The 27,931-nt window shown below is 49.9% G+C and overlaps 9 protein-coding genes across 9 annotated transcripts; 6 read left to right on the forward strand and 3 right to left on the reverse strand.

The window, feature by feature from the left end:
- Nucleotides 1-408: 408 nt before the first annotated feature.
- On the forward strand, nt 409-2,295 carry N7481_006227 (uncharacterized protein; the record flags this gene model as incomplete). Its single annotated transcript, XM_057265446.1, has 4 exons — nt 409-687; nt 886-1,441; nt 1,504-2,009; nt 2,074-2,295. Coding segments are annotated over 4 exons (1,563 nt in total), but the record flags the coding sequence as incomplete, so codon positions are not given.
- A 498-nt stretch (nt 2,296-2,793) lies between these two features.
- Nucleotides 2,794-4,276, reverse strand: N7481_006228 (uncharacterized protein; the record flags this gene model as incomplete). The annotated part of the gene is made up of 2 exons (XM_057265447.1): nt 2,794-4,131; nt 4,217-4,276. The coding sequence occupies 2 exons, from the start codon at nt 4,274-4,276 to the stop codon at nt 2,794-2,796; spliced, it is 1,398 nt and encodes a 465-aa protein (XP_057123167.1).
- Nucleotides 4,277-6,434: 2,158 nt separating this feature from the next.
- N7481_006229 (glutamine amidotransferase subunit DUG2) lies at nt 6,435-9,656 on the forward strand (the record flags this gene model as incomplete). Its single annotated transcript, XM_057265448.1, has 5 exons — nt 6,435-6,659; nt 6,769-6,894; nt 6,954-7,085; nt 7,138-7,689; nt 7,752-9,656. The coding sequence occupies 5 exons, from the start codon at nt 6,435-6,437 to the stop codon at nt 9,654-9,656; spliced, it is 2,940 nt and encodes a 979-aa protein (XP_057123168.1).
- Nucleotides 9,657-10,792: 1,136 nt separating this feature from the next.
- N7481_006230 (putative LaeA-like methyltransferase) lies at nt 10,793-12,074 on the forward strand (the record flags this gene model as incomplete). Its single annotated transcript, XM_057265449.1, has 4 exons — nt 10,793-10,845; nt 11,121-11,231; nt 11,307-11,578; nt 11,656-12,074. Coding segments are annotated over 4 exons (855 nt in total), but the record flags the coding sequence as incomplete, so codon positions are not given.
- A 2,141-nt stretch (nt 12,075-14,215) lies between these two features.
- N7481_006231 (peroxiredoxin) lies at nt 14,216-15,129 on the forward strand (the record flags this gene model as incomplete). The annotated part of the gene is made up of 3 exons (XM_057265450.1): nt 14,216-14,381; nt 14,443-14,624; nt 14,692-15,129. 3 exons carry the CDS (start codon nt 14,216-14,218, stop codon nt 15,127-15,129), a joined length of 786 nt encoding a protein of 261 aa, XP_057123170.1.
- A 716-nt stretch (nt 15,130-15,845) lies between these two features.
- N7481_006232 (beta-glucosidase) lies at nt 15,846-18,559 on the forward strand (the record flags this gene model as incomplete). Its single annotated transcript, XM_057265451.1, has 3 exons — nt 15,846-16,631; nt 16,679-16,930; nt 16,982-18,559. 3 exons carry the CDS (start codon nt 15,846-15,848, stop codon nt 18,557-18,559), a joined length of 2,616 nt encoding a protein of 871 aa, XP_057123171.1.
- A 238-nt stretch (nt 18,560-18,797) lies between these two features.
- On the reverse strand, nt 18,798-20,601 carry N7481_006233 (MDR family MFS transporter; the record flags this gene model as incomplete). The annotated part of the gene is made up of 4 exons (XM_057265452.1): nt 18,798-19,544; nt 19,598-20,057; nt 20,114-20,451; nt 20,518-20,601. 4 exons carry the CDS (start codon nt 20,599-20,601, stop codon nt 18,798-18,800), a joined length of 1,629 nt encoding a protein of 542 aa, XP_057123172.1.
- Nucleotides 20,602-22,439: 1,838 nt separating this feature from the next.
- Nucleotides 22,440-24,352, forward strand: N7481_006234 (cryptochrome/deoxyribodipyrimidine photo-lyase family protein; the record flags this gene model as incomplete). The annotated part of the gene is made up of 3 exons (XM_057265453.1): nt 22,440-22,706; nt 22,759-23,836; nt 23,910-24,352. The coding sequence occupies 3 exons, from the start codon at nt 22,440-22,442 to the stop codon at nt 24,350-24,352; spliced, it is 1,788 nt and encodes a 595-aa protein (XP_057123173.1).
- Nucleotides 24,353-24,558: 206 nt separating this feature from the next.
- Nucleotides 24,559-27,161, reverse strand: N7481_006235 (glycosyltransferase family 2 protein; the record flags this gene model as incomplete). Its single annotated transcript, XM_057265454.1, has 3 exons — nt 24,559-25,812; nt 25,878-26,600; nt 26,775-27,161. 3 exons carry the CDS (start codon nt 27,159-27,161, stop codon nt 24,559-24,561), a joined length of 2,364 nt encoding a protein of 787 aa, XP_057123174.1.
- Between the last annotated feature and the right edge of the window lie 770 nt (nt 27,162-27,931).

The following is a 27,931-nucleotide window of genomic DNA, read 5'->3' on the forward strand; positions in this document are numbered from 1 at the left end:
GAATGTTGAGATCGGCGGTAGAGCTTCGACTTTTGACACATCATGCTTTTACACCTTTCCATGTAGTAGCATTCTCCTTGCTAGCACCAGGAGAGAATGCATATCGACTCCCCTCGAATTTAGGTCTTAAGCATGTCTCAATACCCCAGGTTGGGTGGGGCCGCCAGCCCCAGATTTCCCAGGCCATTGAACTGATTTGCGGGGGTGTGGGGGCAGTCAATCGGCTTGTTTTGTATTAGACCGCAGGAAGAAGCAGATCGATTCCTAAACCTAGGGAAATCTCACTGATTTCAGCGTATTAGAAATGAAGACCATTAGAATGTGGCTTAACCCCTCCTGCGATCCTCGGCAGTGGTAAGAATTCTTTCAACCGAACGATGAACAATTTCGTTTGTTATATGCCCAGTTGTGAGTTGTATTTTCTTCCTCGATTCACCCATCCTGCACTTCACTTCCGGCATTGAAGACCGGGCTTCAAATTGCGATATCTTCGCCATGGATAAAACATTGTCCTCGACTACGCTATGGCAGAATCGAAAATGTCTCCTTCTCTGCTGTCTTGTTTCCATGGCGAATATGCAATATGGATTTGACCTTGCCGCGGTGGGATCGTTGCAAGCGATGCCTGGGTTTCTCAAGGTGTTCGGATACCCATCGCCAGATAGTAACACCGGATACGCGATTGATGTGAGTAAATAAACAATTCCAATCTCGCAACTCTTAGAACTGGTCTAAGCTAAAGCGCACTCTAGAGTACAGTGCAGCAGCTGATCACATCCCTCCTTACATTGGGATCCTTCGTTTCATCACTTGTTGCGGGGTTCTTCTCCTCATATCTAGGCCGTCGCCAGGCCCTCTGGCTTGCTTGCGTCGTCAATGCCGTAGCGTGCGGTATCCAAATCGGAACTTCTTCCCGGGGGGGTTTTATATCTAGGTCGCCTACTGCTGGGCTTCGCCAATGGCTTTCTTGTGACTTTCTCTAATATTTACACTGCAGAGGCAGCACCAGCGCACATGCGCGGAGTGATGGTCGCGTTGTTCGCTTATTGGGTGAATATCGGGAGTATCATGGGTTCTGTCGTGGATAATAAGACCAAAGAACGGATGGATCCGTTATCATACAGAATCCCTTTGGCTTGTCTTTATGTTGTTCCGGCACTTCTCTTCGTGGCTCTATTTTTTGTTCCGGAAAGTCCGCGCTGGCTACTTCATCGGGGCAAAGAGGAAGCTGCGAGAAAGGCGTTGGAGCAGCTTCGAGGATCGAGCTATGCGAAGCTCCTTGCCACAGCCGGAGGAGATGACATTGGGGATGAGAATGGGAGTGTTGGAAGCACGACTGTTATTCCGTCTTTACTGGAGGTTGAGTGGGCGGAAATGGTCAAGGGTGTTGAAGAGGAGAAGCGCACGCAAGGAGATGTCGCTGCGCTGGATATGTTCCGAGGTGAGTATTTTTTTTCGAAACAATAATGATTTAGGTCAATACTAAATTGAATAAATCTTTAGGTGTCGAACTTCGCCGTACAATCCTCTGCTACTGCATGATCGGCTGTCAGACAGCCTCGGGCGTCTGGTTTCTCATCGGCTACCAAACATACTTTTTCACCGTATGCGGTATTGCAAAAGCATTTGAGTTCTCCATCATGAATACCTGCTTCGGCTTTTTGGGCGTTAATATCGGAATGTACGCCATCCGGGAATGGCTCGGGCGTCGCTCAATACTCATGCTTGGCGCCATCGCCTGCGGACTTTGCCAACTAGCCAGTGCGATCGCGGCGTCCGTGAGTCCCAACTCCTTGCAGACAGGCCAGACGCTTGTGGCGTTCACAGCATTGTTCATGTTCTTCTATAACGGTTGTGTTGGGGCAGCGAGCTACCCCGTTGCGACGGAATTGGTGAGTTCGAGGTTGCGAGCTTGGACGGTTGGCACTGCTACCTCGCTGGGGTATTTACTCGCCTGGCTGGTGAATTTCTGTACGCCTTATTTTATTAATCCGGAGCATCTGAATTGGGTGAGTGGTCATGATGTAACAGACTCTATTTCTCGGTGGATCTGGCACTAACAGGAATATGCAGGGGGCCCGATATGGATACATCTGGACAGCGTCCAACTTCCTTTGCGTGGTGTTTTTCTATTTCTTCATGCCGGAGATGAAAGGCCGGTCTTTAGAGGAGCTGGATGAGATTTTTGCGGCTCGAGTTCCGGCTCGCAAGTTTGAGTCATATCAGTGTTTGATTCGGGAGGCGGCTCACTTAGATGCAGTAAACGCGAAGACTGGAAAGAAGGACCAACACTAGGAAACGCATACCGTTGGAGGTCTAGTAAGATTCAAATAATTTCAAAATATCATTTGCTTTCCCGACAATGTTCTTTGAAATCGCTTGTTTGTATTTTTATTTCATCTCAAGGAGTTTGTTTTGATCCAACTGTCTCCGATACTAGCAAGAAATGAAATTAAATGATATTCCACAACGCCAAAATATGCTTTCCAAAAAGTCCAAAATAATTTGTTCACATCAGAATTTTCATTCAGAATAGGAATCAGCTAGCCGCGAAGTTGAGGATCTCAAAAAGAAGAAGAAGAAGAAAAAGAAGAGAAAAAAAAGAAGAAGAAAATAGAAAAGAAAAACGACAAGGGTAATCGACATAAGACGTGAGGTGATGTTTTGGTCGTTATCATGAATGCTGGGGAGTTGGGAGTATATATGATGCGAACTGTCGTGTGCTGAAAATGTACAATATAAAAGTCCCTTAAAAAGCCTCGCGGCTCTGAACGTCTGCGGGGCAGGGGGGATTTAAGCGGTAAACATGAGACGCAAGCGACTCGGGCCCTTCTTCTTCTTGGCATCCTTCGGTGGTTTTTCTTTCTCTGACACATATGTAGAGGCTTTGGAGGGGGCTTTTGAGGGGGCCCGACTGGGTGCTCGGCTGGGTGCCCTGCTAGAAGGCTTTGGGGCGGCCTTTGTAGATTTGGAGAAGAAAGAGGTGGGTGGTTTAGAGGTAGTATCAGGTTCCCTCTTTGAGCGACTGCTGGGCGCTGCGGATTGCGCCCGCGAAGTTCGGGAGCGATGTGAACGGTGGGAACGATGAGATCGACGCGATGATGCGACGGAACCGTCTTCATCGAATTTGAATCGAGGATCTCGCTCCGCGCGGGCGGTTGTGACATCGATTCCAGACATGGCGGCTGCCGTGGGGGTGATGAACTCGCCGTCCACCGATGTGCCTAAACTGACGGCTTCCATATCGGCGACACCTCTGCGCCACATTTCGACGCCGCTGAGGTGTTCGACGTCAAATTCCATCATCTCATCCATTCCAGTAGATTGTTGTTTCTCGGTCGTAGTAGTTGGTGTTGTGGCGCCGGCCTTGATTTGCTTGATAATCTTGTATCCACCGAACATGACAACGGTGACACCGAGACCGACACCGGCGGCGATGAGGAATTGGGGGCTGGCAAGCAATGCAAAAACGGACGGTGCACCGGCTTTGAAAGCAGAGAGTGCAGCCGGGCCCATTTTGCTAGCTAGGTTGCTAATCTCGGCAAGAGTGAGGGCGACCGCGGCCATGGCATCAGGGTTCTTTTGAAGGTGGGAGATGGTTGCGGTAGCGCTATGTTGGACACAGTGTGCTTCTTCTAGAAGCCACTGGGCCCGATCGACCAGTCCATTCAGTTGCTGCTTCTCATCCCCAGCAGGCACCGGATCATATTTTGAGAGGGCCTCTGGGTGGGCCTCTCCATATGCAAGATCCATATCTATATTGGCGTCGGACTTGGACCGAGCAGTCTCCGGGCGAGAGGGTTCCCGGGTCGTGACATCGTGGTGGGTATGCCGGCGGGCGATAGCCTGCGAGGGAGCATATCGAGACCCCGCTCGGCTGGGCGCTACAGAGTGTAAGTCCTGCTCATAGTGCGAAGGAGCCCGAGGGCGATGCCGCGTTGAATGATGGCGAGACTTTGTTCCGCGACTGCGTCCTGATCGTTCTGAAGGTGCATCATCGATCTGGTAGTTGGCGAGGCCTTGGAGAGCCTGCTGCTCTGCGATCTTGGCACTGCGCTCCGAATCAAAGTGGGACTTTCGCTCGCGATAAGCTTGTTTAGCTTGGCTGAAGACACCAAAAAGCTGCTTGCTCTAGAGGGAGATAATCAGAATTAGACTGGCAGGTCCCACTATATAGAGAGAGGGAAGGGAAGAGAGGGCCTTGCATGATACTTACAGTGCTGACGACTTTGCCGGATTTATCAATCACGGCGATCGTTTGGCCTAACGGCGCCATCGCAGAGAATAGTCTTTGATGACTGCCGGGCAAGGAAGATCACTCATCAGATGGGTGAGATCGACAGGTTGAAAGACCGGATTTCCCAGGGTGGTGGAAGGTAGCGGTGTGAAGAGTGTCCAGGGGTGCTGGGCCAGATATAAATGGCGGAGGTACGGAGTACTTTGGGTACTTTGGTACAGCTTCAGGGGAGTACCGAAAGAAAACTGGTTTGCGCGGCAGCCTCGTATAAAAAAAGACAAATCGAAAGTGACAGGAAAATTAAAATCGGGAAATCGGCAGCAATGCCCAAGAGGATTGCATCGAGGCAGAAAAAGGGACGAAAAGGGACAAAAAGGAGAAAAAGATCAGCGGCGAAATCCGATCGGAAAAAGTGAAAGGTACTGAGCAGTTCCTCTTAAAGCTGGGGAAAAAAAAGTGATGCGAGCGTGGTGGCTGGGGGCGATGGCATCAGCGTGCAGGGCGGGTTACAGCAGTTGGGCAGAGCAGCGAACAGCGAACAGCGGAGCGGATTCCGATGGTTCGTAGGGCAGAGTCGGGTTGCCAGTGATGCGAAGGCAGAAGCGAATCAAAGGCTGGGCACAGCTGAGCGAAATGGGCAGCAGAGCGCGCAGACCGCGTAGTGGGGAGACTCGGGATTGTTGGCGGGGTGTGATTTGCGCAAATCTTGTATTGGCGCTGATGTTCTGTGTGAGCACTGAGGAGGAGATTATCACACTGTACTACCCTAGGGTCACTACTTATTGGTGGTTACTGGTACTTATACTAGGAGAATTACTATGGACGGCAGAGCTGACCGATGGTTCCTGAAAAGTCTGCGTGGATATATTAATTAAAGAGCGGAGCTTGCACCATCTCCAGAGATAGATATAGTTAGCTACTGGGTCTACTGGGTACTTAGAACAAAGTACCAACCATAGTTAATGTACATACTCCATCGTACATCAACTACTTGTATGGCTGGTTTCTTCTGCGGAGTACAAACAGCGGTGACCCCCGCACGCTGATTGGCCCGTGCAGTGACCGCCACTGTGGCTGGTACTAGTCAATAAGCCGGTGACCAAGTACCAGCCACAGTGGCGGTGCTGAACTGCACCGTAGAGAGTGATTACTCTATAGCTGGATAGGGTAACTACTGCCTGTTACTAGTACTAACCGTAGTTAAGTAGTCCATCCTCTAATACTCTCATCATGAATAGAGTCTAGACTGAGACTACGCCGATTGCAATTCTGGCGATGGCGACAAATGGAGCCATCCCTGTGCAACTGATGGCTTCGTCACGACGGAGTCATGGATTCCCCCTATAGACTGTCCCTACCACGTGTGTACCAATGGACAACAGAAACAAACAGACAATGAAACACCTCAGGGGGAGGTCATCTGGCTTATCTCCCGGTCGATCACCGTCGGTGTAGTTGCTTCTGTCATGCCTAGACTTGACTTCCATTTCTATTTCCGTTCCATTTCACTTCATTTCCATTTCCATATTCCATCTGGAAGTTGACAAGATCCATGAACTATACGATAGGTCATGTTCACATTCAGATCTATCACTTCCACCGTCGTTGTCGCCCTCACTTTACCTGCCACAGCCATCCTCCTAAAACGTGATCTCCAATAATGGCCGTGCTCAGCAGTCCCCAACAATCTCCTCAATCTCCCATAGCACGTCTTCTATGGGAGCCTCGGTGAGTCCACCTTTGTCGTTAATAATAAAAAAACGCTCCTATCCCCAGCCCAGCCCAGCTCCGATCGGAGCTATGCGACCGCAGCGGTCACGACTCAAGGCAGATCATATCCGACCTGGGCGAATCCAACACTCGCTGACCAAGAGCCTCTCCTTTTTTTTAGACCCGCCTGTTGCTGGAATCACAAGCGATACGGATATGCTAGGGGTGGTGAGTCGAATACTTTGGCGATGGTGCAATGCAATGTTTGTAGGGGGGGATGCGATTTTGTTGTTCCCGCACCGCCACCGCCGATGATTCATTTCCATTTTGCAATTGCCCACACCTTCTTCTCCCCAGATTTCCCTCCCCGGAATGGCCAATTGATCAACAATTGTCTTGGTTGAATTGCTCTTGATTGCATCCCTTTGATATATTCCTGGTCTTGTGGTTTATATTTTTCTTTGCTTTTGGTCCCGGCTGACTGGCGATGGATCCAGCGGATTCAGGAAGCACCTCGGAATTGGAGGACCACTCCAAGTCCTGGGGATCGGACGCGCGATCACCAACCCCATCTGCCGATGATGCCGGTAGTGCGTTGTACCCTCAGAGTGATTGCGGAATAGGTCACCGTGTCCTGGCCAGTCGCTCGGTTCTTGCCTTGGTCATTGACGAGGAGTGCGTCTTTGCCGGTTTGCAAGGTGGTGACATTGTGGTAAGTCGCCTACAATTGCTTCTTTCTCGGGGCTTTTCCAACCTTATTCCTTCGTGGAGCTACTGCCTCGAAGTTTCAAAGAAATTATGCATATTCTGACTTTTTCCAGGTGTGGTCGCTCGAGACATATGATCTAGTCTATTCTGTCCATGCACACAAAGAGAGTGTGCTGGGCCTATATCTGTCTGAGGATGGCAATCTGTTGTTTTCCAGTGGCGGTGACTCTGTGATCAATGTTAGTTTTGTTTCCTCCACCGCAAGAAGTGTAAACATTCCAGACTCATACCAAAGTAGGTCTGGTCAACGAGGACTTTCGAGCGACTCTATTCCATCTACTCTCACCATGATGTGGGTGATATCTTCACTGTTGTCTATTCGGCCAACAATCAGACATTATACTGTGGTGCTCAAAATACTAGCATTCAAGTAAGCATACCCCCCATGTCGATCTATATGAGCACGTCACTGACTCCACCAGTGGTGTGATTTGTCTGAAGAAGGTTCGACTCTCAACCAGAAGGCCTCAGCGGCGCATCCATCCAAACGGGCTCATCGTTTCTTTGATTCGAAAGGTCCGGATGGGACCCGGGCTCCTCGGCCATCAGATGGTGCCCAGTCTGTATCTGAAGGAGGACGGGTTCTAACTTTCAAACGAGACCATCACAAAATATTTGCCCATCATGGATATGTTTACTCCATGTTGCTAGTGAAGGGCCTGATTGAATCAGCACCATCCGAGGAGGCGCTGTTGACGGGCTCAGGGGATGGTGTAGTGAAGCTTTGGCGTCTTGGTCAAACCCCCGGTGCTGCCCCGACGCAGATCGCGAAGCTCCAGAATGGAGACCCTGTTCTCTCCATTGCGGTCGAAGGCTCATTGCTATACTGTGGTCTTGCAGGCGGCGCTTTGAACATTTGGAATCTTGATTCACAGCAGCTTGTTAAACGGATATCTCGTCATACCGGCGATCTATGGGCAGTCCATGTTATCCAAGGCGTTGCAATCTGCGGTGATGCAACTGGAGTTGTCAAGGTATGCATATCGACTTCTCTCCACCATTCCTCACCGAAGTCAATTGGAACTAACTGGTATAGAAATTCAATTCTCGTTTTGAAGAGGTCGGTAGCTGGGTTGCTCACGAAGGTACTATGCTGGCATCCGCGGCTGGCCGGTTCAAGGACCGTCATATCTATGCCACTGGAGGCAATGACAACACGGTGGGAATATGGGATCTCACAGAATTTTTCCTGACTCAAGAAGAACTCCCACCTATCAGTAACGATGAAATGGTTAATAGCCTAGCAAAGTTCGTGTCATTCAAAACTGTGTCAGCAAGCCCGAAATTCGCCGGCGAGTGCAATCAAGGTGCTGCATTCCTTCGTCGACACTGCAACTACCTTGGTGCGAAGACAAAGCTCCTCACCACTGGACAAGATACCAATCCTATTGTCTATGCTCGATTTAACGCGACATCCCCCGAAAAGGTTGAGAAAACTGTTCTCTTCTATGGCCACTACGACGTTGTCGGTGCGGATGCAAACAGATTCAAGTGGAAATCGGACCCCTATCAACTCACGTCGATCAACGGTTTCCTCTACGGCCGTGGTGTGTCGGATAATAAGGGTCCCATCCTAGCATCTCTCTATGCCGCGGCTGATTTGGCCCGCACAAAGTCTCTTCGCTGCAATGTGGTGTTCCTTGTTGAGGGCGAGGAAGAGTCGGGATCTCAGGGGTTCCACCAAACAGTGCGAGAACATAAAGAGGAGATTGGGCCCGTCGATTGGATTCTACTCGCCAACAGCTACTGGTTGGACGACTATAACCCTTGCTTGACATACGGGCTCCGAGGTGTTGTGCATGCCAATTTGGTGGTGACAAGTGATCACCCAGATCTGCACAGTGGTATTGATGGCAGTGCCCTTTTGGACGAGCCTGTGAAGGATTTGTCGATCCTAGTCTCGACTTTGGTCGGGCGGAAGGGCAAGATCAATCTTCCTGGTTTCCATGACAATGTCAAGCCACCCACAGAGGCCGAGGAGAAGCGATTCCAGGCTATCGCTGACGTCTTGTTGCCTCACCACCCCGAGATCCCGAGTAGCCAAGCCTTGATCAAGTCGCTCACATATCGTTGGCGCGAACCCTCCTTGACTATCCACTCGATGGAGGTACCGGGAAGCAAGAGTGGAACAACTACGATCGCACGACGAGCCAAGGCGAGCCTCTCCATCCGTATCGTCCCCGACCAACAGGCCGATGACGTTGCAGCAAATTTGACTGCCTTCGCCCAAGAACAGTTCGACTTGCTCGAATCGCAGAATGACCTTACGGTAGAGATCACTGGCAAATCAGACGCATGGCTCGGCGACCCAGACAACCAGATCTTCGCAACACTCTCCGACGCAATCACCGCAGCATGGACACCAAACGAGCAAACATCGAAGCATCAATATCCAGCCGTCCCCCAACTCACAAATGGTCGCACAACCCCGACCAGCAAACCCTCGGCAGCGCACACCCTTCTCCGCCAAGATTCAACTGACAGCCTCGCATCCCATGTTGATCGTGTCATCACATCAACGACCACCTCCTCCGCAGGCAAAGCCGCAGCGCGCAAGCGCTCCGCCCAACAGAGTGCCACTGTCCCGACTTCGTCGACACTCACCCAAGCAGCGGCCGCAGCAGCAGCATCGTCCGATGAATCACTATCCCTTCCCGTCCGGTCGAAGTCCGAGCCCCAGAGCGATAGTTCGGACCTCTCAAATTCCCCATCGCAAGACGCACGATCCGGCGGCGTGAAGCCAATCTTCATCCGCGAGGGTGGCTCTATCCCTACAATCCGTTTTCTGGAGAAGGAATTTTCTGCGCCTGCGGCGAACCTTCCCTGTGGTCAAGCCAGTGATAACGCCCATTTGGACAATGAGCGGATGAGGGTGGAGAATTTGTACAAAAGTCGGGAGATTTTCCGATACGTTTTTGCCCATTTGGTGGACAAAGTTTGAAAGCATTTTCTTGCGGGGTTAGCTACTTATTTCTTTTTCTGGTTTCCTTTCTTTTCGCAGGGGCTGTTTTGCTTTCTTCCATGGCATGTGTAAATTATACCTTTCATCTTGCATCCATCATCTGGTTTTTTCTGGGAATGTTTGTACCACACTCCGTAGGTTAGGGTATCACATTGAGCGATGTTGGTCGGACAAGTTAGGGTCACGGTCTTTTCGAGGCTTGGGTCGTATCTTGCGAATTTATCTTGGACATGAAACCCACCTGACTATTATTCCTATTTCTGCAATCGAAATTTGTGGATAAGAGGCCACCTGATACGGCGAAACAAATAGCGATATCAAGGGGTAACACCTACGTGGTGAATGAACCATATCCGCTACTTCCAAAGTTTGCTCCTTGGATAACATCTCTGTTTGTGCCAACCTCTAGTAGGTTTTGTTGTAAATGAAATTGCTTTGTTGTGTGTTGCTTTCAAGTTGCTACACTTCCAAGGTTTTCTTTGGTTTGTACAAATAAAAGCTACTAGTAGTTGTAGTGGCATAGCTACAAAAAAAAACTCTAGGGATCTAAATACTGTATTTAATTAAATATAGGGTACAAAATCTCGAGGAATGCTTCAATATAATGATCAAATTTCGCTGCGGATACCGAATTTCGAAACCCTGGTGGGCATGGTTCAAAGCCAATTAATCACAATCTTGAAAGGTGTGATCATACACTCCCCGGTGATCTGAAGGATTGGATACATTTATACATTATTATTTCAAGGGTGGCTTGGTCAACCATCTCCTCATTTCAGAAGCCCCATCACCTTCGCTTTGCAACTCACAGAGACCGACTGGACAATTTGGTCAACCACGCCGACAAAAATACCAAGCTGGGGGAAAAAATGGATGCAGAGATTGGCAGGCATCTGATGGATAGACTCGATGTTTCTGTTTCGAAGTTCTCACTTCAAGGTGGACGTTTTTGGTTCGGCTGCTCCGTTTGTCCACTCACGTCACCTGCCAACCATCGTCCCTTTCCACCAACCAGGTCTCTACCTCCAGACTCGCTGTTCCTACCCTCATTCGCTCTATTTTCCTCCTCAGTCGATGTACCCCATCTTTAAGCTTTTACAACTATGGCGAATAGCCTACCGGGTCAACAGACCTATCTCCTTGGTCGAGATCGTGCCGAAACTGAACGGTAAGTTGGTCATCTTTGTTCACATCCATCTGCTGCTGCTCTTATACCTTTTTGAAATGTCCCCCTCGACAATTATCAGGCTAGATGTACTTTGTTGAGACTCACATTTTTATGCAAAGTCATGTACCCCAGATCCCCAGATCCAATCTTGTCTTGGGATCATGCAGTTGGCCGGACACCCTCGATCCCAATACATCAGATTTCCTATATGGAGAAAGAATTTTCATCTCGCCTCGATGGGGGAGCGCACTAATCCTTTGATTCCATAATTCTAGTTTGAACAAACAACACCACTTCCTGATGGAGCTCCTGGGACATCAATACGTTCATCCCTCCATTCCGAAGAATCAGATCACGTCAATCACGGATCTAGGTACTGGTACTGGGTATGTGAGAGTTCACACAAACGCAAAACAATAACCAAGAGTCAAGAACCGAAAATCATTTAACCGAACACGCAGAATCTGGCTCAAAGAAATTGCGCGAACTCTTCCCACCAGCATTCCACCACTACACCTGCAAGGCTTCGACATCTCCGCGGCACAATTCCCTCCCCAGCCCCAGTTTCATGGCCCTGGAAAAACATGGATCCTGCTGAGCGTGCAAGACATCCTCAAAAAATGGTCCGCAGAGCACAAGGGACGTTATGACTTTGTGCATATCCGTCTTCTCACAGCAGCCCTCAAGACCGAGTCTTACAAGGTTGCGTTGAAGAATGTGCGCGACTTGCTGAGTATGTATAATCATTGACTCCCTCAATTTGAACCATCTGACAAATGTTGAATGCTAATCACTTATGCTACGCCATAGAGCCCAACGGCTACATCCAATGGGAAGAAGTTGACACCACAGCCTTCCACACCGAAAAAACTCCCCAAATTCCCGCAGTTGCCAAGATGTCCCAATCAGTTCGACACGCCATGATCAAGATGGGCATGAGTCCCTTTGCGCCCGAGCGCGTCTACGACGAGCTCTGCTCTAGCGAATTCCGAAACATCCACCGTCAGACGTACACTACAAAGGGCAAGGAGTACCTGCATGATGCGGCTCAGGAGTGGGTAGTTAGTGTTATCCGAGCCCTGGTTGTCCCTTCCATGGTCATCACGGGAGAAGCTATGGATGAGGCGCATGCGAAGAGTCAAGTTGAGAAATTGATTGCTGAATTTGAGGAGCATTGTAAACATGCGTTTCCGCTAATCAACTTTACTGTTGTTGTTGCGCAGCTCTGACCAAGATGGATGGGGCTGGACAGTTTCGAGCGAGGGACTTGCTTACATTTTCGATACCATGTGTATCATAGTTACTTTCAATTCAATGCTGGTGGTGACTGGGGATCGCGAGAGACATGAAAGTTCTATGCCCCAAAATGATCTGCTAGGCCTTTTCTTCGAATTTTACTCGAGTTACCTCGCTTTCTGAATGACAATTGCCTGATTAAACTACATGAGTTCCATCAAGTGTACGTCGGCATTTCCACCGGTTTATTGGAATTCTGCGACTCCATTTCATGTATGCCACCATACGCTCCAACGCCCGAGTCTATCTCATATACTGAGCCCCGGGGTGCCTCATGAATAGGCCTTGAATCCGATTCTCTTGGTTTATTTGACCGAACGATCACATTGGCGCCGGTCTTTCGCCTTCTACGATAAACGATGGAAGAGATAACCAGAAGCGCAATGGTCCCTAAAGCGGAAGCGACTCCAATTCCAGCTTCTGCGCCAGTCGAAAGCTCGCTGCCTTTTGCATGGTGATGATTTGTTCCACTTGATTTTGAGCCGTCTGCCGTAAACGTTTGCGATGGGAAATAATCTGACTTCCAGCGAATTGAAATCCCCTTCGCATTGATGCCGTAGATTCCTGAATCGCCTACCTTGGACAACACGTTGCTTAGGTCTGTTCGTCAGATGATATACACGTCTGGCCGACAGTGGCATAACCATCGGGGCACACGCTCGACGAGAAATAACTCGTAGGCTGGTAGCCGGACGGGAAACAAATAGACCAGTTGGACGCACCTGAGACTAATCCACTACCAGGAATAGTTTGAGCTGGTTGACCATAATACGTGATACGAATCGGTGGTGCAGTCGGCCGGGGGTGAGAAGGTCGTTGTCAAGGGGAGTGCAGCTGTAGTGGTCATGCTGATCACGAAATTTAAGAGAGCACCGGCGACGAAAGAACGAGGCACATGGATTTAAAGAGGGCCAATTTTATCCTTTCATCTCTATTGCACAAGCATTGAGTCTATAGCTGGGTGAAACCGTCAGCTGTTACCCTTTCTGGTCCGTAGGCGAACCCTCCGATCTGCCAGATACCTAAACCCGAAGATGATTTCTGGGGCGAAGTAGAAGTAGTCATTTCGCTTGTTCAAATCAATCCCCATGCGCTCTATCAGTATTTCACGAAAATAGGTAGGTCATCGTCTCTTGTTGGGACTTGAAAATTCCAGATGAGGGGTCGTAATCTGAAGGCGCCACGGGGTCAAGGTGCCTTGCGAGCACGGCCGCATGCTGGTTATAGTATCTAGCTGCCCGTGACCACCTCTGAGATATTTCTGAGGAGGGCCTTGGAATTGTATGCTTACCTACGACTTAACGAGGGGTCGAGATGCATGGCGCCTGCAGTAACATGCAGGTTCTTGCTGAGGTGCCATTGAGGATGGGATTTCCACCAATCGAGTCAGAGGGAAACCCGTATATACAGGAGTGGGCTCGGAATTTGATGTATGGACCAATGTATAGAATCGTAATGTCTGTGGATCTCTTCTCCAGCTATGCTATTATACTACTACGTTGAATCGTATTTACATTAAAAGAGATATTGGGAATGAGTAATTCAATATATTGTCAGTGCATACGGTTAGGCCAAACGAGTGAGCATGTGTATCATGGTGCGCTGGGTGATGATTTCAGTATGAAATCGGTCACCTAAGGAGACTGATGGCATGGTTTTATTGGTAAGAAGTCTCTATCCTGTCACGTAGACCCTTATGGTCTAGGGGAACAATTGGTTCCTCTAGGAAAGTCCATATGCGGGATAGGAGAAGCTGAATTGGGGCTAATCTTTTTGCCTTTTTGCAGATTTTTCTTAATTTCCAGGCTGATGGCTCGATTCTGTCTGCCAGCAACCAACAGCCTTTCTTCTTCATTTTTTCTGTGACAAACGCGTTTTGTTTGTATACTTTGTACACGTTGTATCCAATTCTTTTGTTTACCACAAGGTGATTACCCGATGCGGTTAGCGCATTGCGTGCTTGCTGAGGTAAGCCCCGCAATGACGGAAATGACGGAGTGCTACCATTCAACTTGACTGACGAACCTGGGGAATTTCAAGCTCTTACTTCATCCTACATCCAATTCAATTGACAATGGCTTCCTTTATTACACCTCAAGTCTGCCGTGCCTTCAGAGCAGCTCCCAAGGCTGCCCCTTGGGCTCGTCTTTCCACCCAACTGCCTCGGGCTCAGCCTGCCTTCCGCCGCTTCTACGCAGCTCCCGCCCAAGAACAACCCCGACTGCGTCTCGGGTCCACCGGTATGGGATTGCATCTTTATCCTAGTGGGTTCGATATTCAAGCTCACCATTGATTTATCAGCACCTAACTTCAAGGCCCTCACCACCAAGGGTGAAATTGATTTCCATCAGTTCATTGGCGACAGCTGGACCATCCTGTTCTCCCACCCCGCCGATTTCACCCCCGTCTGCACCACCGAGCTTGGTGCCTTTTCGAAACTGAAGAATGAGTTTGAGAAGCGTGGCGTGAAGATGATTGGGCTGGTGGGTTGTCATGTCTCTTGTGAACAAGGGTGTCTAGTTACATAGGCTAACGCGAATGCCAATTTAGAGTGCCAACGATATCGGTTCTCATGGCGAGTGGATTAAGGATATCAACGAGGTTGCCTCGACCGATGTTCAATTCCCAATTATTGCCGACGCCGACCGCAAGGTTGCTTTCCTCTACGACATGATCGATCAGCAGGATCTGGACAACATCGACCAAAAGGGCATCGCGTTCACCATCCGCTCTGTCTTCATCATTGACCCGAGCAAGAAGATCCGGCTGACTATGATGTACCCCGCCTCCACCGGCCGCAACTCTGCCGAGGTTCTGCGTGTTATCGATTCCTTGCAGACCGGCGACAAGAAAGGCGTGACCACCCCGATCGACTGGCAGGTGGGTGACGATGTTATCGTGCCCCCCTCGGTATCCACCCCCGATGCGAAGAAGAAGTTCGGAGAGGTTCGTGAAGTCAAGCCCTACCTGCGCTACACCAAGTTCTAAATCGCGACGGGCCGGATGAACCTCGGAGGTTCGCGCTATGTAAAATAAGATATGACGAGTCAATCAAATCACCCACGCTACGGGAACTTTGTAGAAAAGTGTGGGCCGGCGATCGCGAATCTTCCAAGACACCCCGGCTTTCATGCCGGATGGAGTAGAATTCGGGTAAATCACGACAGACAAACTTGGAACATGAACCAAATCGAACACTCCACAGAGTTCGGCAAACCCATGCTTGAAGACGGATCGAATGACCTGCACTGTTGGAACCCCTGACAGCTGGCTATTCTAGGAAATGATAATCCGGGGGCCTGCAGGATCGTCGTCGATAGCTTACCGGCTCTTCCTATTTTGGGCCACAGCCCAGCATTGGCGTCCTTATTCTGAAAAGGAGCCGGGGGTATTCCACCTATCCCTGCTCTGCATTATGATGTTCAGAACTCGGTTATGCAAGCGAATGCCATAGTCGCCCTTCTTTCTGAACGGGCCAAGTAGATCCATTCCATTCCTCCGAGCAAGGATCGCCTAGAAGAAAATGACTCCTGGAGGCACGTGGATCTCGCGACTGCCCCTCTCTGTTTTATTCAGAGATTCTGGGACATGATATCGCATTATCTTTGTGTCACCTAACCTGCCATTCATCTGTAGTACAGCGCGGGTGGATGCTTGCGCTTTGTCTGTCGTGACCCGTTTCTCAACCCCGCCTGGTGGTCACTATGGCTCCCTGGACACGCCTCGTATTGGGCTCACTACTGCCTCAGCTGCTGGTCGCATCTCCAGTACCTGATGCTGTGCCCGACCCGCTGAAACTCGAGCAACGCGACGATACATCGGATGATTATCAATCACCTCCGTTCTATCCCACGCCGCATGGCGGATGGGTTTCCGACTGGGCGGAAGCCTATGAAAAGGCATACCAAGTAGTCAGTAACATGACGCTGGCGGAGAAGGTCAACCTGACCACCGGAACTGGTTTCTTCATGGGACCTTGCGTGGGACAGACAGGAAGTGCTCCTCGGTTCGGCATCCCGAACATCTGTTTGCAGGACTCGCCGCTAGGGATTCGAAATTCGGACCATAACACTGCATTTCCGCCTGGGATCACGACGGGTGCGACATTCAACAAGGAGTTGATGTACGCTCGTGGCGTCGCAATCGGCGAAGAGGCCCGAGGAAAGGGTGTAAATGTACAGCTAGGTCCTTCTGTTGGTGCTCTCGGACGCAAGCCCAGGGGTGGTCGAAACTGGGAGGGCTTTGGTGCAGACCCTGTTCTACAAGCCGTCGGAGGCGCGCAGACGATCAAAGGGATGCAAAGCACCGGTGCGATCGCCGCACTAAAGCATTTCATTGGGAATGAGCAGGAGATGTACCGCATGAGCAGTATCATTACCCAGGGATACTCGTCCAACATCGACGATCGTACCCTACATGAATTATATCTATGGCCTTTTGCAGAGGGCGTCCGCGCAGGAGTTGGCTCGTTGATGACTGCCTATAACGATGTAAGTTTGAATTACAGCATTTACGGAGATTCTTTAACACTATTTAGGTCAACAGCTCTGCCTGCAGCCAAAATAGCAAGCTCATCAATGGGATTCTCAAGGATGAACTCGGTTTCCAGGGATTCGTCATGACTGACTGGCTTGGGCATTATTCCGGTGTCGGATCTGCACTAGCTGGTCTCGACATGTGTATGCCTGGTGACGGTGCTGTTCCGTTGTTTGGCGATAGCTATTGGGGACCAGAGCTGTCTCGATCGATTCTGAATGGCACAGTTCCTGTTGACCGCTTGAATGACATGGTATGTACAATAGTTAGCGTCGAATGCATACGCATGCTGATACAAATCTAGGTCACCCGAATCGTCGCCACGTGGTACAAACTTGGCCAGGATAAAGATTATCCCCTTCCCAACTTTTCTACAAACACCGAGGCTGAAACTGGGCCTCTCTATCCCGGAGCTCTCTTCTCACCTAGCGGTGTAGTGAACCAGTTCGTCAATGTGCAAAGCGATCACAATATCACCGCCCGAGCAGTTGCGCGGGAGGCCGTCACTCTGCTGAAGAACGAGCAAGGCATACTTCCCTTGCGACGAAACGACACTCTCAAAATCTTCGGCACCGATGCAGGCGGCAATCCCGATGGACTAAACTCATGCACCGACCAAGGCTGCAACAAGGGTGTTCTGACTATGGGTTGGGGTAGCGGAACCGCTCGATTGCCTTATCTCATCACACCGCAGGAGGCCATCGCGAATATCTCGAAAACTGCTGAATTCTATATCACCGACTCCTTCCCTAGCGATGTGACTGCCACACCTAAGGATATTGCAGTCGTTTTCATTAATGCTGACTCGGGAGAGAATTATATCACCGTTGATGGGAATCCTGGAGATCGTACGAAGGCTGGTCTCAATGCTTGGCACGACGGAGATGACCTTGTCAAGGCTGCAGCAGAGAAATTTTCAAATGTTGTGGTCGTTGTGCATACTGTCGGTCCCATCCTTATGGAAGAGTGGATTGATCTCAAGTCGGTCAAGGCTGTTGTTGTGGCACATCTTCCTGGCCAAGAGGCTGGAAACTCGCTCACGGATATTCTATTTGGCGACTTCAGTCCTAGCGGCCACCTGCCATATTCGATTCCACGCAGTGAATCCGACTACCCTGACAGCGTGGGCATCATTGATCAACCCTTCGGTCAGATTCAGGACACCTTCACTGAAGGTCTATATGTGGACTATCGGCACTTCCTCAAGTCAAATATCAGCACGCGCTATCCCTTTGGCCACGGTCTGTCATATACAACTTTTAAGTTCTCGAACCCGACTATATCTGTGGTAACCGCCATCGACAGCGCCTACCCACCGGCGAGACCCACAAAAGGCTCGACCCCGGTATACAACAACTCTATCCCTGCGGCTTCTGAGGTCGCATGGTCCTCGACAAAATTCACTCGGATCTGGCGTTACCTCTATCCCTACCTTGATAACCCCGAGTCCATCAAAGTATCGGACGACTTTTCCTATCCGGAGGGCTACAACACAACGCAACCAGAGTCTCGTGCCGGTGGCGGCGAGGGTGGAAACCCAGCGCTCTACAAAACTGCATTCACTGTGCAGGTCCAAGTTACCAATAACGGAGCCCGACGAGGCAAGGCCGTGCCCCAACTCTACGTTGAATTGCCATCTAGCTTAGGCTTGGACACACCCGCCCTTCAACTGCGTCAATTTGAAAAGACGAAGGAGCTCGCCCCTGGCCAATCTGAGACTGTGACTCTTGAGATCACTCGAAAGGATCTGAGTGTCTGGGATGTCGAGGTGCAGGATTGGAAAGCACCCGTCAATGGCGAGGGCGTCAAGCTGTGGGTCGGTCGTAGTGTGGCCGATCTTCCAATTATTTGCGTTGCTGGTGGACAATGCTCTACCCAGTGAACTTCTCCTCCGCGGACCCCCTATTTGAGCACTCTTTTGCCATTTATTTCTTTTATACCACCACACACGGTCTCTCCAGCCCAATGGAGACTACTAATCCGAATTTTCTGACCTTGGTACTCTAATCCCTTTCTTTTGAACTGTATATACTTTCCTAACATAATATGTCCATATTTATCACATTATTTAACATGATATTTTGCATTACAATATCTCAAAATGCCTCCTTGCTGAATGTCTAAGCACTGACATTTTGCACATCTTCAAGCACAGGCCTCTTCTCACGATCCAAACCTGTGACAGTCTCTACATGTTCCTTGTTCAAGTGAGTTTTCAAGATAAAAATGGAGCAGAAAACACCAACGCCGGACATGCAAGTATATAGAATCCACATGTTTCTCATGCTTCCTGCAAAAGCCTCCTTCACAGCAAGCAGTTGCGCAGAGTTCTCGATAGTCTTGATGATCTCGACACTCGCAGCCGCGGAGCCGCCGGTCATCTGCTCGGCCAAGCTTTCTGACATACCAGTAGCCAAGAGACCAGACTTCATCTGACTCATACTATTCTGGAAGACGACGCCTCCAATGACGATCGATGTTGCCGTGGCCATGTTACGGATGAAACCCAGGGTAGCTGTTGCCGAAGCTGTCTCGTCTTGTGTGACCATTGCCTGGATAGCGATGATGGGTGTTTGAAAGAGGAAACCAGCTCCGAAACCGCTGAGAAACTGGAAGCCGACTATTTCTCCCAGCGAAGAATCAACGTCGAGGCTGATGTATAACCCAGTTCCGATCGTCATCAATATCAATCCTATCCAGACCAATTCGAGGTATCGACCCGTGCGGTGGATGATCGCTCCAGTGACCATGCCAGAGAGTGCCTCTGCAAGTACGACGGGAAGGGTTAAGATACCAGATCGCATTGGCGATGCCTCCTTGACGGACTGCAGATAGAGAGGAATGTAATATTCACCCGCAATAAAAACCTTTGTACCAGTGTCAGTGTGCTATCTTTCAACGTGCAGCTTTGGCGACTCACAAATCCATGGGCAAACCCCACTGCCATTGCAGCAACGTTCGAAGGTTTACTGAAGATACCCAATGGCATGATAGGGTACTTAGCCAGGCGCTTCTCGCTATATATGAATAGCAAAGAGCAGAGAGAGCCGAAGACTATCAAGCAAATAACCTGTGATGAGCTCCACGCGAAAGTGACACCTCCGAAGTCCAGACCGAGGAGCAGCATCAATGTTAGACCAAGGACAGACAAACTTCCAAACCAATCAATGGCTTTAATGCCGTCCATCATGTTGGTCTTTGGGTTATGCACGTCTAGGAAGAAGAAAAGCAGAACGAATGCAAATCCAGAAACTGGGAGATTGATCCAGAAGTTCCATCTCCAGGTGACATACTCGGAGAAAGCACCTCCCATGAGTGGACCGATTCCACCGGCCAGTGCCCACATGCATTCCATGAGTCCAAGATAAAGACTCCTGTGCCTGTCAAAGTATCAGCACAGAAAGGACAAGCGGAAAGGATAATCATTTCAACATACCGCACACTAAAAAGATCGGAAATGACAATGGTCACCAGCTGCAGAAGACCACCACCAGCAACACCCTGCAGAGCACGGCCAGCAATCAACATCTGCATATTGACAGCAACAGCGCAGATAATCGAGCTGACAAAAAACCACGCAACCGCAATGAGGAGGATCAACTTGCGACCCCAGATATCCGAGAGTTTAGCCCAGATACAAGCACCGGCAGCATTGGCAAGCAGATACGCGCCACCAATCCAAGTGTACCCCGATGCTGAATGCAGTTTTGCAGCAATTGTGGGGATGGCCGTCGCGACGATCGTCTGATCAAGCGCAGCCACAAACATCGACAACTATGACTTTGAATTAGGATCGGAGAATTTTCTTGTTTTCGAATCCACTTTGGCGCATGGTCTTACAGAAAGAGCTATCATGATAGCCACGATGCGAAGTTTTGCCCGGCCCGTGGCGGGGCCATCTTGAAATTCCATGTTGGATGTCATTTTCTTTTCTCCGCCCGCCTTGTCGAGGGTACGTCCTGGCGCGGCGATAAATAGAGGAAAGAGACGAGGAGTCAGAGCTGGTGGCTCCCGGAAATCTCTTTGTTCTGACTCGCGACCCCGCTGCCGTGGCGTCCAATACGGTGGGTCCGCTATCTTCCGAGGGAAAGGCTGACACGAGACGGGGCTCAAGCGTGAATCCGTCCGTAGCCGTTGATGAGATCAGGCTTTCTAAGAGAAATTTTGGTCAAGATGATGAGTGAGTGGTTGTACCTAGTTCCGTAGAATCCCTGATTCCCGAGAGATGATCAGATATTTCCACCTTTCGTATCGTCGATATAGGTTCAAGGAACATCTCAACACAAACAAACTTTTCTTTAAATCGAAATTTCACTAACTGAAGATCTCCTCGGGGCTGATTCAATGGGTCCCATTTAGATAGCTGCATTAACGCAGCAAGTCCCTTTCAATGTCAAAATAATGACTAGTCTGTCAGGGAATGTGGATCATCGGGCTAGTTCGTCCGCCCCCAATGCACCTATTCTTGACGAGCTTGAATAATCTACAGCCATCCTCAGACGCGACCCCAATCCTGCTAGCGGAGTTCCAATCAACTTTTGGCCATCTTGCCCAAGACTTGCCGTCTCACTTTGCATCCAATCTAGAAAGAGTCCGCAAGGAGCTTCCGTCTCTCGTTTCAAGAGCACCAGGCATCCCTTTTGTTCTCAGCCACAGCGACCTTAATACCATGAATATCCTGGTGAATCCCGAACCAGAAGTACCACAGAGATCAGAAACTGGGCCGAATTAAGGATTCTGCGCTTTGGCTTTGCGCTATACGGGCTTGGCAATATTTTATGCTAGATGGAATTAGAAGGGTGGCACTACTACTACGATCGGTACCTTGAACTCGTGAGCCTTTTCTGGCAAATTTTTCGAGAGGAAGTACAAAAGTTCTCTGACTCGGATTTCTATTTTATTCGAGTTGCGAGAATGGCTAGACTTTTCTACCATTATAGTTTTTATTTTGACGCGCATGGCGTAGTGCAAGGTGTGCAGATGGGTCAAGCGGATGGGTCGCTTGCGTATCTGGATGCTTTCTGTGCTGCTGATGTGAAATGGGAGGATTTTTTATTGTGAATCTGCTTGTTTTGTATTCCAAGACAGGCAGTGTGTTATAGCTATCCCATGTCAGGTACAACTTGAAGTATTTCTATACTAGTATCTCGTATGTTGATGAATGCGGATGAGACAAGGATAAGTCTGAACAAATAGCATTCAGCAAATATGCAGACAGCACATACATAAGGAGCATAATGACCTGGATTCCACCAGTTACTTGAACTATTCTTCTTTCCATGTTTCACAAACAAAAAGCTTCTAAATCCTCCGATCCGACACAGTATAAACGAGCTGCAGAAGATCGAACCAATAACAGACCCGCGATGCCAAGTCGATCTTAGTGGACCATCGAGCAATTTTCCATTCAACAGATCATACTTCCCCCACCTCTAGCACTCGAACAGAATCATTTCCATAAAATCTAGGCCATTTCCAAGTATTTCACTCGTTTTATCCGTCGTCACCCATCGAGAATGCAGTACGTCATGTGACGTCAATTGCTATAAGCGCACCGAATCCGAACCATCATTTTCATAACTTCATCTTTACTTATCCAGTCCTCAATCGGCTATTTGAATAAGATTAAACATAAAGTGTCACTACCTCCACCCACCCAGCACCAATTGACCTTCCCCCTCAAAAATTGGCCCAACCCAGACAATCTATACCACGACCTCGATCACGACCCTGATCCACTCCTCTCCAGGTCCCAGTCCAACATGCCCAACGCAAAACCAAAAATAGTCCTCTACTGGCACCGAACAGACCTCCGCCTCCACGACTCACCAGCCTTACAAGCCGCCCTATCCCTAAACCCAACCACCTTCATCCCAATCTGGACCTGGGACCCACACTACGTCTACAAATCCCGCGTCGGCCCAAATAGATGGTCCTTCCTCCTCGAGTCCCAAAAAACGCTCTCAAATTCCTACAGCAAACTCAACCCCCGGCAGCAATTATGGCTCATCCGTGAAGCGCCGCAGAGCGTTTTGCCGAAATTGTGGAGCGCGTGGGGGGGTTACGCATCTTGTTTTTGAGAAGGATGAGGATGCTTATGCGCGGGAGAGGGATGGGGTGGTTGTTAAGCTTGCGGAGGAGGCGGGCGTGGAGGTTATTGTTAAGAGTGGACGGACTTTGTTTGATGTTGATGAGATTGTGAGGAAGAATGGGGGGAAACCGACGATGAGTATGGCGCAGATTCAGAAGGCTGTTGAGAAGATTGGTAGCGGTGTGCCGGAGAGACCGATTGATGCGCCGACTAGTATTCCCGATCCGCTGACGCGGGATGAGATGGATTTGAAGGGGGTGAAGCATGACGGAGGAGGAGGAGGAGGAGGCATGGGATCCGAGTCCAACTCCGGGACGGATATGAACGCGGATCATCGCTCCACGACGGATAAGCAGTATGCAGGGATAATGGGACCGGGCAATGATTTTGGCGTCCCGACATTAGAAGAAATCGGCATCAATCCTGCCGAAGTGCAGACACCGCATCGAGGAGGTGAAACTGTTGCTTTGGAACTCCTTGCCGGGTATATCGAGGATGAGGAGTATATTGGACGATTCGAGAAACCGAATACATCGCCCGCGGCATTTGAGCCGCAGTCAACGACGTTGCTTTCGCCGCATTTACATTTCGGCACGTTGTCCGTGCGGAAGTTCTGGTGGGATGTGCAGGATGTCATGGAGAGGCGGAAGAAGGAGAAGAAGAGTAATGCTTCTATTCCGACGAATTTGCCGGGGCAATTGCTCTTTCGCGAGATGTATTTTGCGGCTCATGCGGCTGTTGGAGAGTCCTTCTGTCGGACTTATGGTAATCCTATGGTGAGGTTTATTGATTGGCATTTGCAGAGTAAGAGTCCTGAGGATATTGCGCATGGGGAGGAAGGGGGGAAATTGTATGAGGTGGATTCTGATGAGGCTGAGGTGTGGTTTTTACGGTGGAAGGAGGGTAGGACTGGGTTTCCTTGGATTGATGCTTTGATGAGACAGCTCAAGCAGGAAGGTTGGATTCATCATTTGGGTCGACATAGTGTGGCCTGCTTCCTGACGCGGGGAGGGTGTTATGTGAGTTGGGAGCGAGGAGCTGAAGTATTTGAGGAGATGTTGATCGACCGTAAGTGTTTTCCAACCTACCTAGGTACGAAGTACCTCCATTCAGATCTCTAACACAAGTGATCCGATTACAGACGAAACGGCGTGCAATATCGGCAACTGGATGTGGCTCTCTTGCACGGCTTTCTTCTCCCAGTTCTACCGGTGTTACTCGCCCATCGCCTTTGGCAAGAAGTGGGATCCAGAGGGTAACCTGATTCGGAGGTACTGTCCGGAGCTAGCGAAGTTTGATAAGAAGTACATCTACGAGCCGTGGAGGGCGCCAATCGCTAATCAGCGGAAATGGGCGTGCAGGGTCACTGGTGATGGCAGCAGTTCGACCAATGAGGATGGGAAGATCTATCCTAAGCCAATGTTTGATTTTGATGAGCGACGGACGATCTGCCTCGACGCTATGAAAAACGCATACCACGTTGGGCTGCATGGGAATGATAAGGAGCTCAAGGATGGATCGTGGCGGAAGGCCTTTGGTCTGGATGAAGATGGAAAGAGGCCTAAAAAGAAGCAAAAGACGTAGGAGTAGGAGTAATAGAATGATGTAGTGGTTATTGATGGTTAAATTTTCTGTTTTAAGATTGTGCAAAGCGTTCATCCGTAGTAGTATATGATATACAAGCGCCCCAACCGATCGTGTTTGTCATAATTCCTCCCAATATATGAATCCAGTATTAAATGCGCCGTATGCCGTGTAATAAATGAGTCTCAGAAATGCAATATATACAACTAGAAGAAGAAAGAGTAGACGAAGACTAGGACCGTCACGATGGTCGCAATCTCGTACTGGAATTCGAACCAGGCAGCCTGGCCACCAAAGGCAATCTTCTTGCTCTTCTTCGTCGGGTGCGCCACGCCAGTCTTGGGGTCCCGATCCAACAGATCCTCGCGCTGAGGCACAGTTGGAGGATCGATGGCGTACGAAACGGGGGTCCACAGTGAAGTGCAGATGAAAAAGAAGGTGAGCGGGGGCCAGAAGGCGTGGGTGATCAGGCAAATGACAATGCCCTTAAACCCGCTCTCCTTGTAAAAGCATCGGTAGGTGGAAATTGCGACCGCGATGATGGTAACGTAGACGAAGGCAAAGTGGAAGAAAGCCATGAAGTTGAAAAGAACCACGCGTAGGCGGACGAATAGATTCTTCCTCAAGTTGGCATCACGCTCGTTCAGTTCAGAGCCCAGAGAACCGGTTGGCTTGAATGCTTGGGTCTGCCCACCGAGCCACTTGGGGAGAATGAAAGCTCGAACAATGCACAGAGCGATGTAGGGCGACATCCAGAGTTGGTAGCGAGATCCACGCTGGCCAGTGTGGTAGCCAGCCGGAATGAAAAGCGCGAATTCACAAAGACGGTTGGCGATGGTCGAAGCGAAACAGGTCCAGATGAGCCAGTGCAGTTGGTCTTGGTTGGCGTAGGCCACCAGCTGCTTGCCCCACAGGAGAATAATGGGGATGGCAAAGAGGGAGGCCGTGAGGAGAATAGTATACAGACTGAGGGTAGCGTAAAGGAATCCAGAAAAGCGCTGGGCAATGGTCATCTTCTTGACGGCATCACCCCAAGCGCAGAACTTCATCTTGAAGGCCGTGTCCACGGTACCAATGGCCCAACGTGTACGCTGCTTCAGGTGACCGCCATAATCCTCGGGGACAGTACCAAACTGGAGAGGTTCGTGAACATACGCAGTCTTCCAGCCCTTTCCGAGCATCAGGGTTGAAGTCGCGACATCCTCTGCCAGCGAACCAAGGGGGAAATTGCCAATTTCCTCGAGCGCCTCGCGTCGAACAACATAGCCCGAGCCGGTGCACCACGCGACATTCATCGCGTCCTTGATCGGCTCAATCACATGCACGAAGAAGTCGAGACTTTGCGCGAGAGGATCGGACGCAGGGGTGTTGTAGAAAAGCTGGGGAGGGCATGCAAGGGCCATCCGAGGGTCCACCAGCAAGTGGGGAAGAACGGCACGCAGCCACTGTTGTTCGGGGATCTAAGGCCGCCCGTTTAGTTCATGACTCGCAGAAAGGACGGGATAAGGGAAATTAGAGTGCTTACCATATCAGCATCGAGCGCGGCCATGAATTGACTGGCGCCGCCGGGCAATGTGTGAACCTGATCGAGACCATAGTTGAGGTTACCGGCCTTGAAGTGGTGAGGTTTGCCGGGGATCTTTTCACGGGCCATGTAGTAGAGGTTGGGATTGGTCATGGCGATTTGACTGCATGAGTCTTCCAGGGTGGCTGATTGACCGTCATCCAAGACAATGACTCGGAATCGTTCCATCGGGTAGTCCTGGTCGAGAGCGCCTCGGACGGTGTCCAGCACCACCTCATCATCCTCTCCGCAGCAGGTGATGAAGACATCGACGGTGGGACATTCATTGCCAATCAAACGGAGCTTCGCGCGGCCTCGCTTCTTCAAGGCCATCATGGTCCAACCGTTGTGCATCAGAGACGGGATGGCGGTGACGACCTCAATTCCAACGAAAATCCAAGCACCAGCAAAGCTGTAGCCGGCGGCATTCTGGGCCATGATGATACAGTAGATGCGAAGACCCAGATAGAAAAGGTACAGAGCAGTATTCGTGAAAGTTAGTAGCGGGGTGAACTTGAAGACGAAGCGCTTCCAGCCCTTCCAGATATCGACATCGTCGCGGTCATCGAGACGGGCAATGGAGCCCGAGCCAGTCTGCACCCATTCCTTCGCGAAGCCTGGAGTCGCTGGAGTGTCGACTAGATTTGTGAGGGATGCGGCACTCTGGAGCTGAGAGTTCTGATACTGTTCGAGCACAGAGATCTGAGTTAGCTTCATGGCCACCATAGCACATATGATCTGCTATACAGCAGGTATGCCTCGTGTCTCTCAGGAATGTGCACGACCAAAGCCACAGCCACATGGGAATGAGAAAAAGAGTAGGAAGAGACGGAAGAGACGAAAGAGACGAAAGCATACCAGAGTGGGGGAGGCCGAACGAGAGTCATAAGGAGTGTTGGGAAACGAATCCGGCCCACCGGAGAAGCGCGGTGTCGGTTGCAGCCATGAAGAAGAATATTCGGGAGGACTGTAATTGTGGTTGTAATTCTGGTTGTAGCTGTGGCCCGGTCGGATTGGCATGATGGGGCGAGTGGATGGAGATGCAGCCGATGCAGCAGAATCCGGGAATTGAAAGTCGAAGGAAGTGGACGAGGAGTTGGGATGACTGCGATAATTTTGATAATTTTGAGGAGGAGTCAATTCAAAGGACTCTTCCTCTTCATGATAAGGACTTCCATAGGGGCTGGGAGGGTATTGCGCCTGGCGACCTTGACCATGACCATGACTTTGACCATGACCGTTCATGTTGGACAAGTCGATCGACCGCACCTTACGGTTGCGGTAATGCGAGAATGCGATGGCGGGGAAAGAATGGGGCCCGGAGCAAATAAGAATGAACAGAAGCAGGACGAAGTAGGGTATGAGAAAAGAAGGAAAATCCAAACACGGCTGGCAGAGTAACAGCAGAGTAACCGCACAACAACGAGAGTAGCGAATGTGATGTAGCAAAAAGCAAAGACGGGCCAGCTGCAAGGGAAGAAAGAAGCAATCTTGGAGTGCTTGGAGTGCTTGGTGCTGGTGCTTAGGGCAGGCTTATCGGGTATTACGTGGATACATACAGGTACGAGTGTATTCAGATCTGATTGGCCATGATTCTGATGATTCAATTACAAAGTACCACTAACTTCCACTAAAAACTAGTCTGGGCGATCTGACGAGGGCCGAGGCTTTGCCATCATAGATTAGTAAATTAGCCCGAGTATTAATAGTCCTCCCTGCTGGAAGTATGTACACCTGCAGTAGGGACTGGACGAATAAATTGTTACCGCGTATGAATAGTATTATTGTATAGTATGAATAATATGAATACTATGAATAGTATTAATAACATGAATACTGTACATGAATGGTATTCTTCCACTGTGTCGTCCGCTTGCGTCACCATTGTCCGCAGTCTACTCCGTACATACGGAGTACTCGTACATGAGCTACGAGTACACGTACAGATTTGTGTACTTCGTACGGGCGAAATCACTAAAATAGAATTTTACAACCAATCCTCGGGGAAACATTTT

Source organism: Penicillium waksmanii (assembly GCF_028829765.1).
Source record: "Penicillium waksmanii strain IBT 27052 chromosome Unknown utg000005l:1.0-5232799.0:1.0-5237142.0, whole genome shotgun sequence".
In the NCBI taxonomy this organism is placed as follows: Eukaryota; Fungi; Ascomycota; class Eurotiomycetes; order Eurotiales; family Aspergillaceae; genus Penicillium; species Penicillium waksmanii.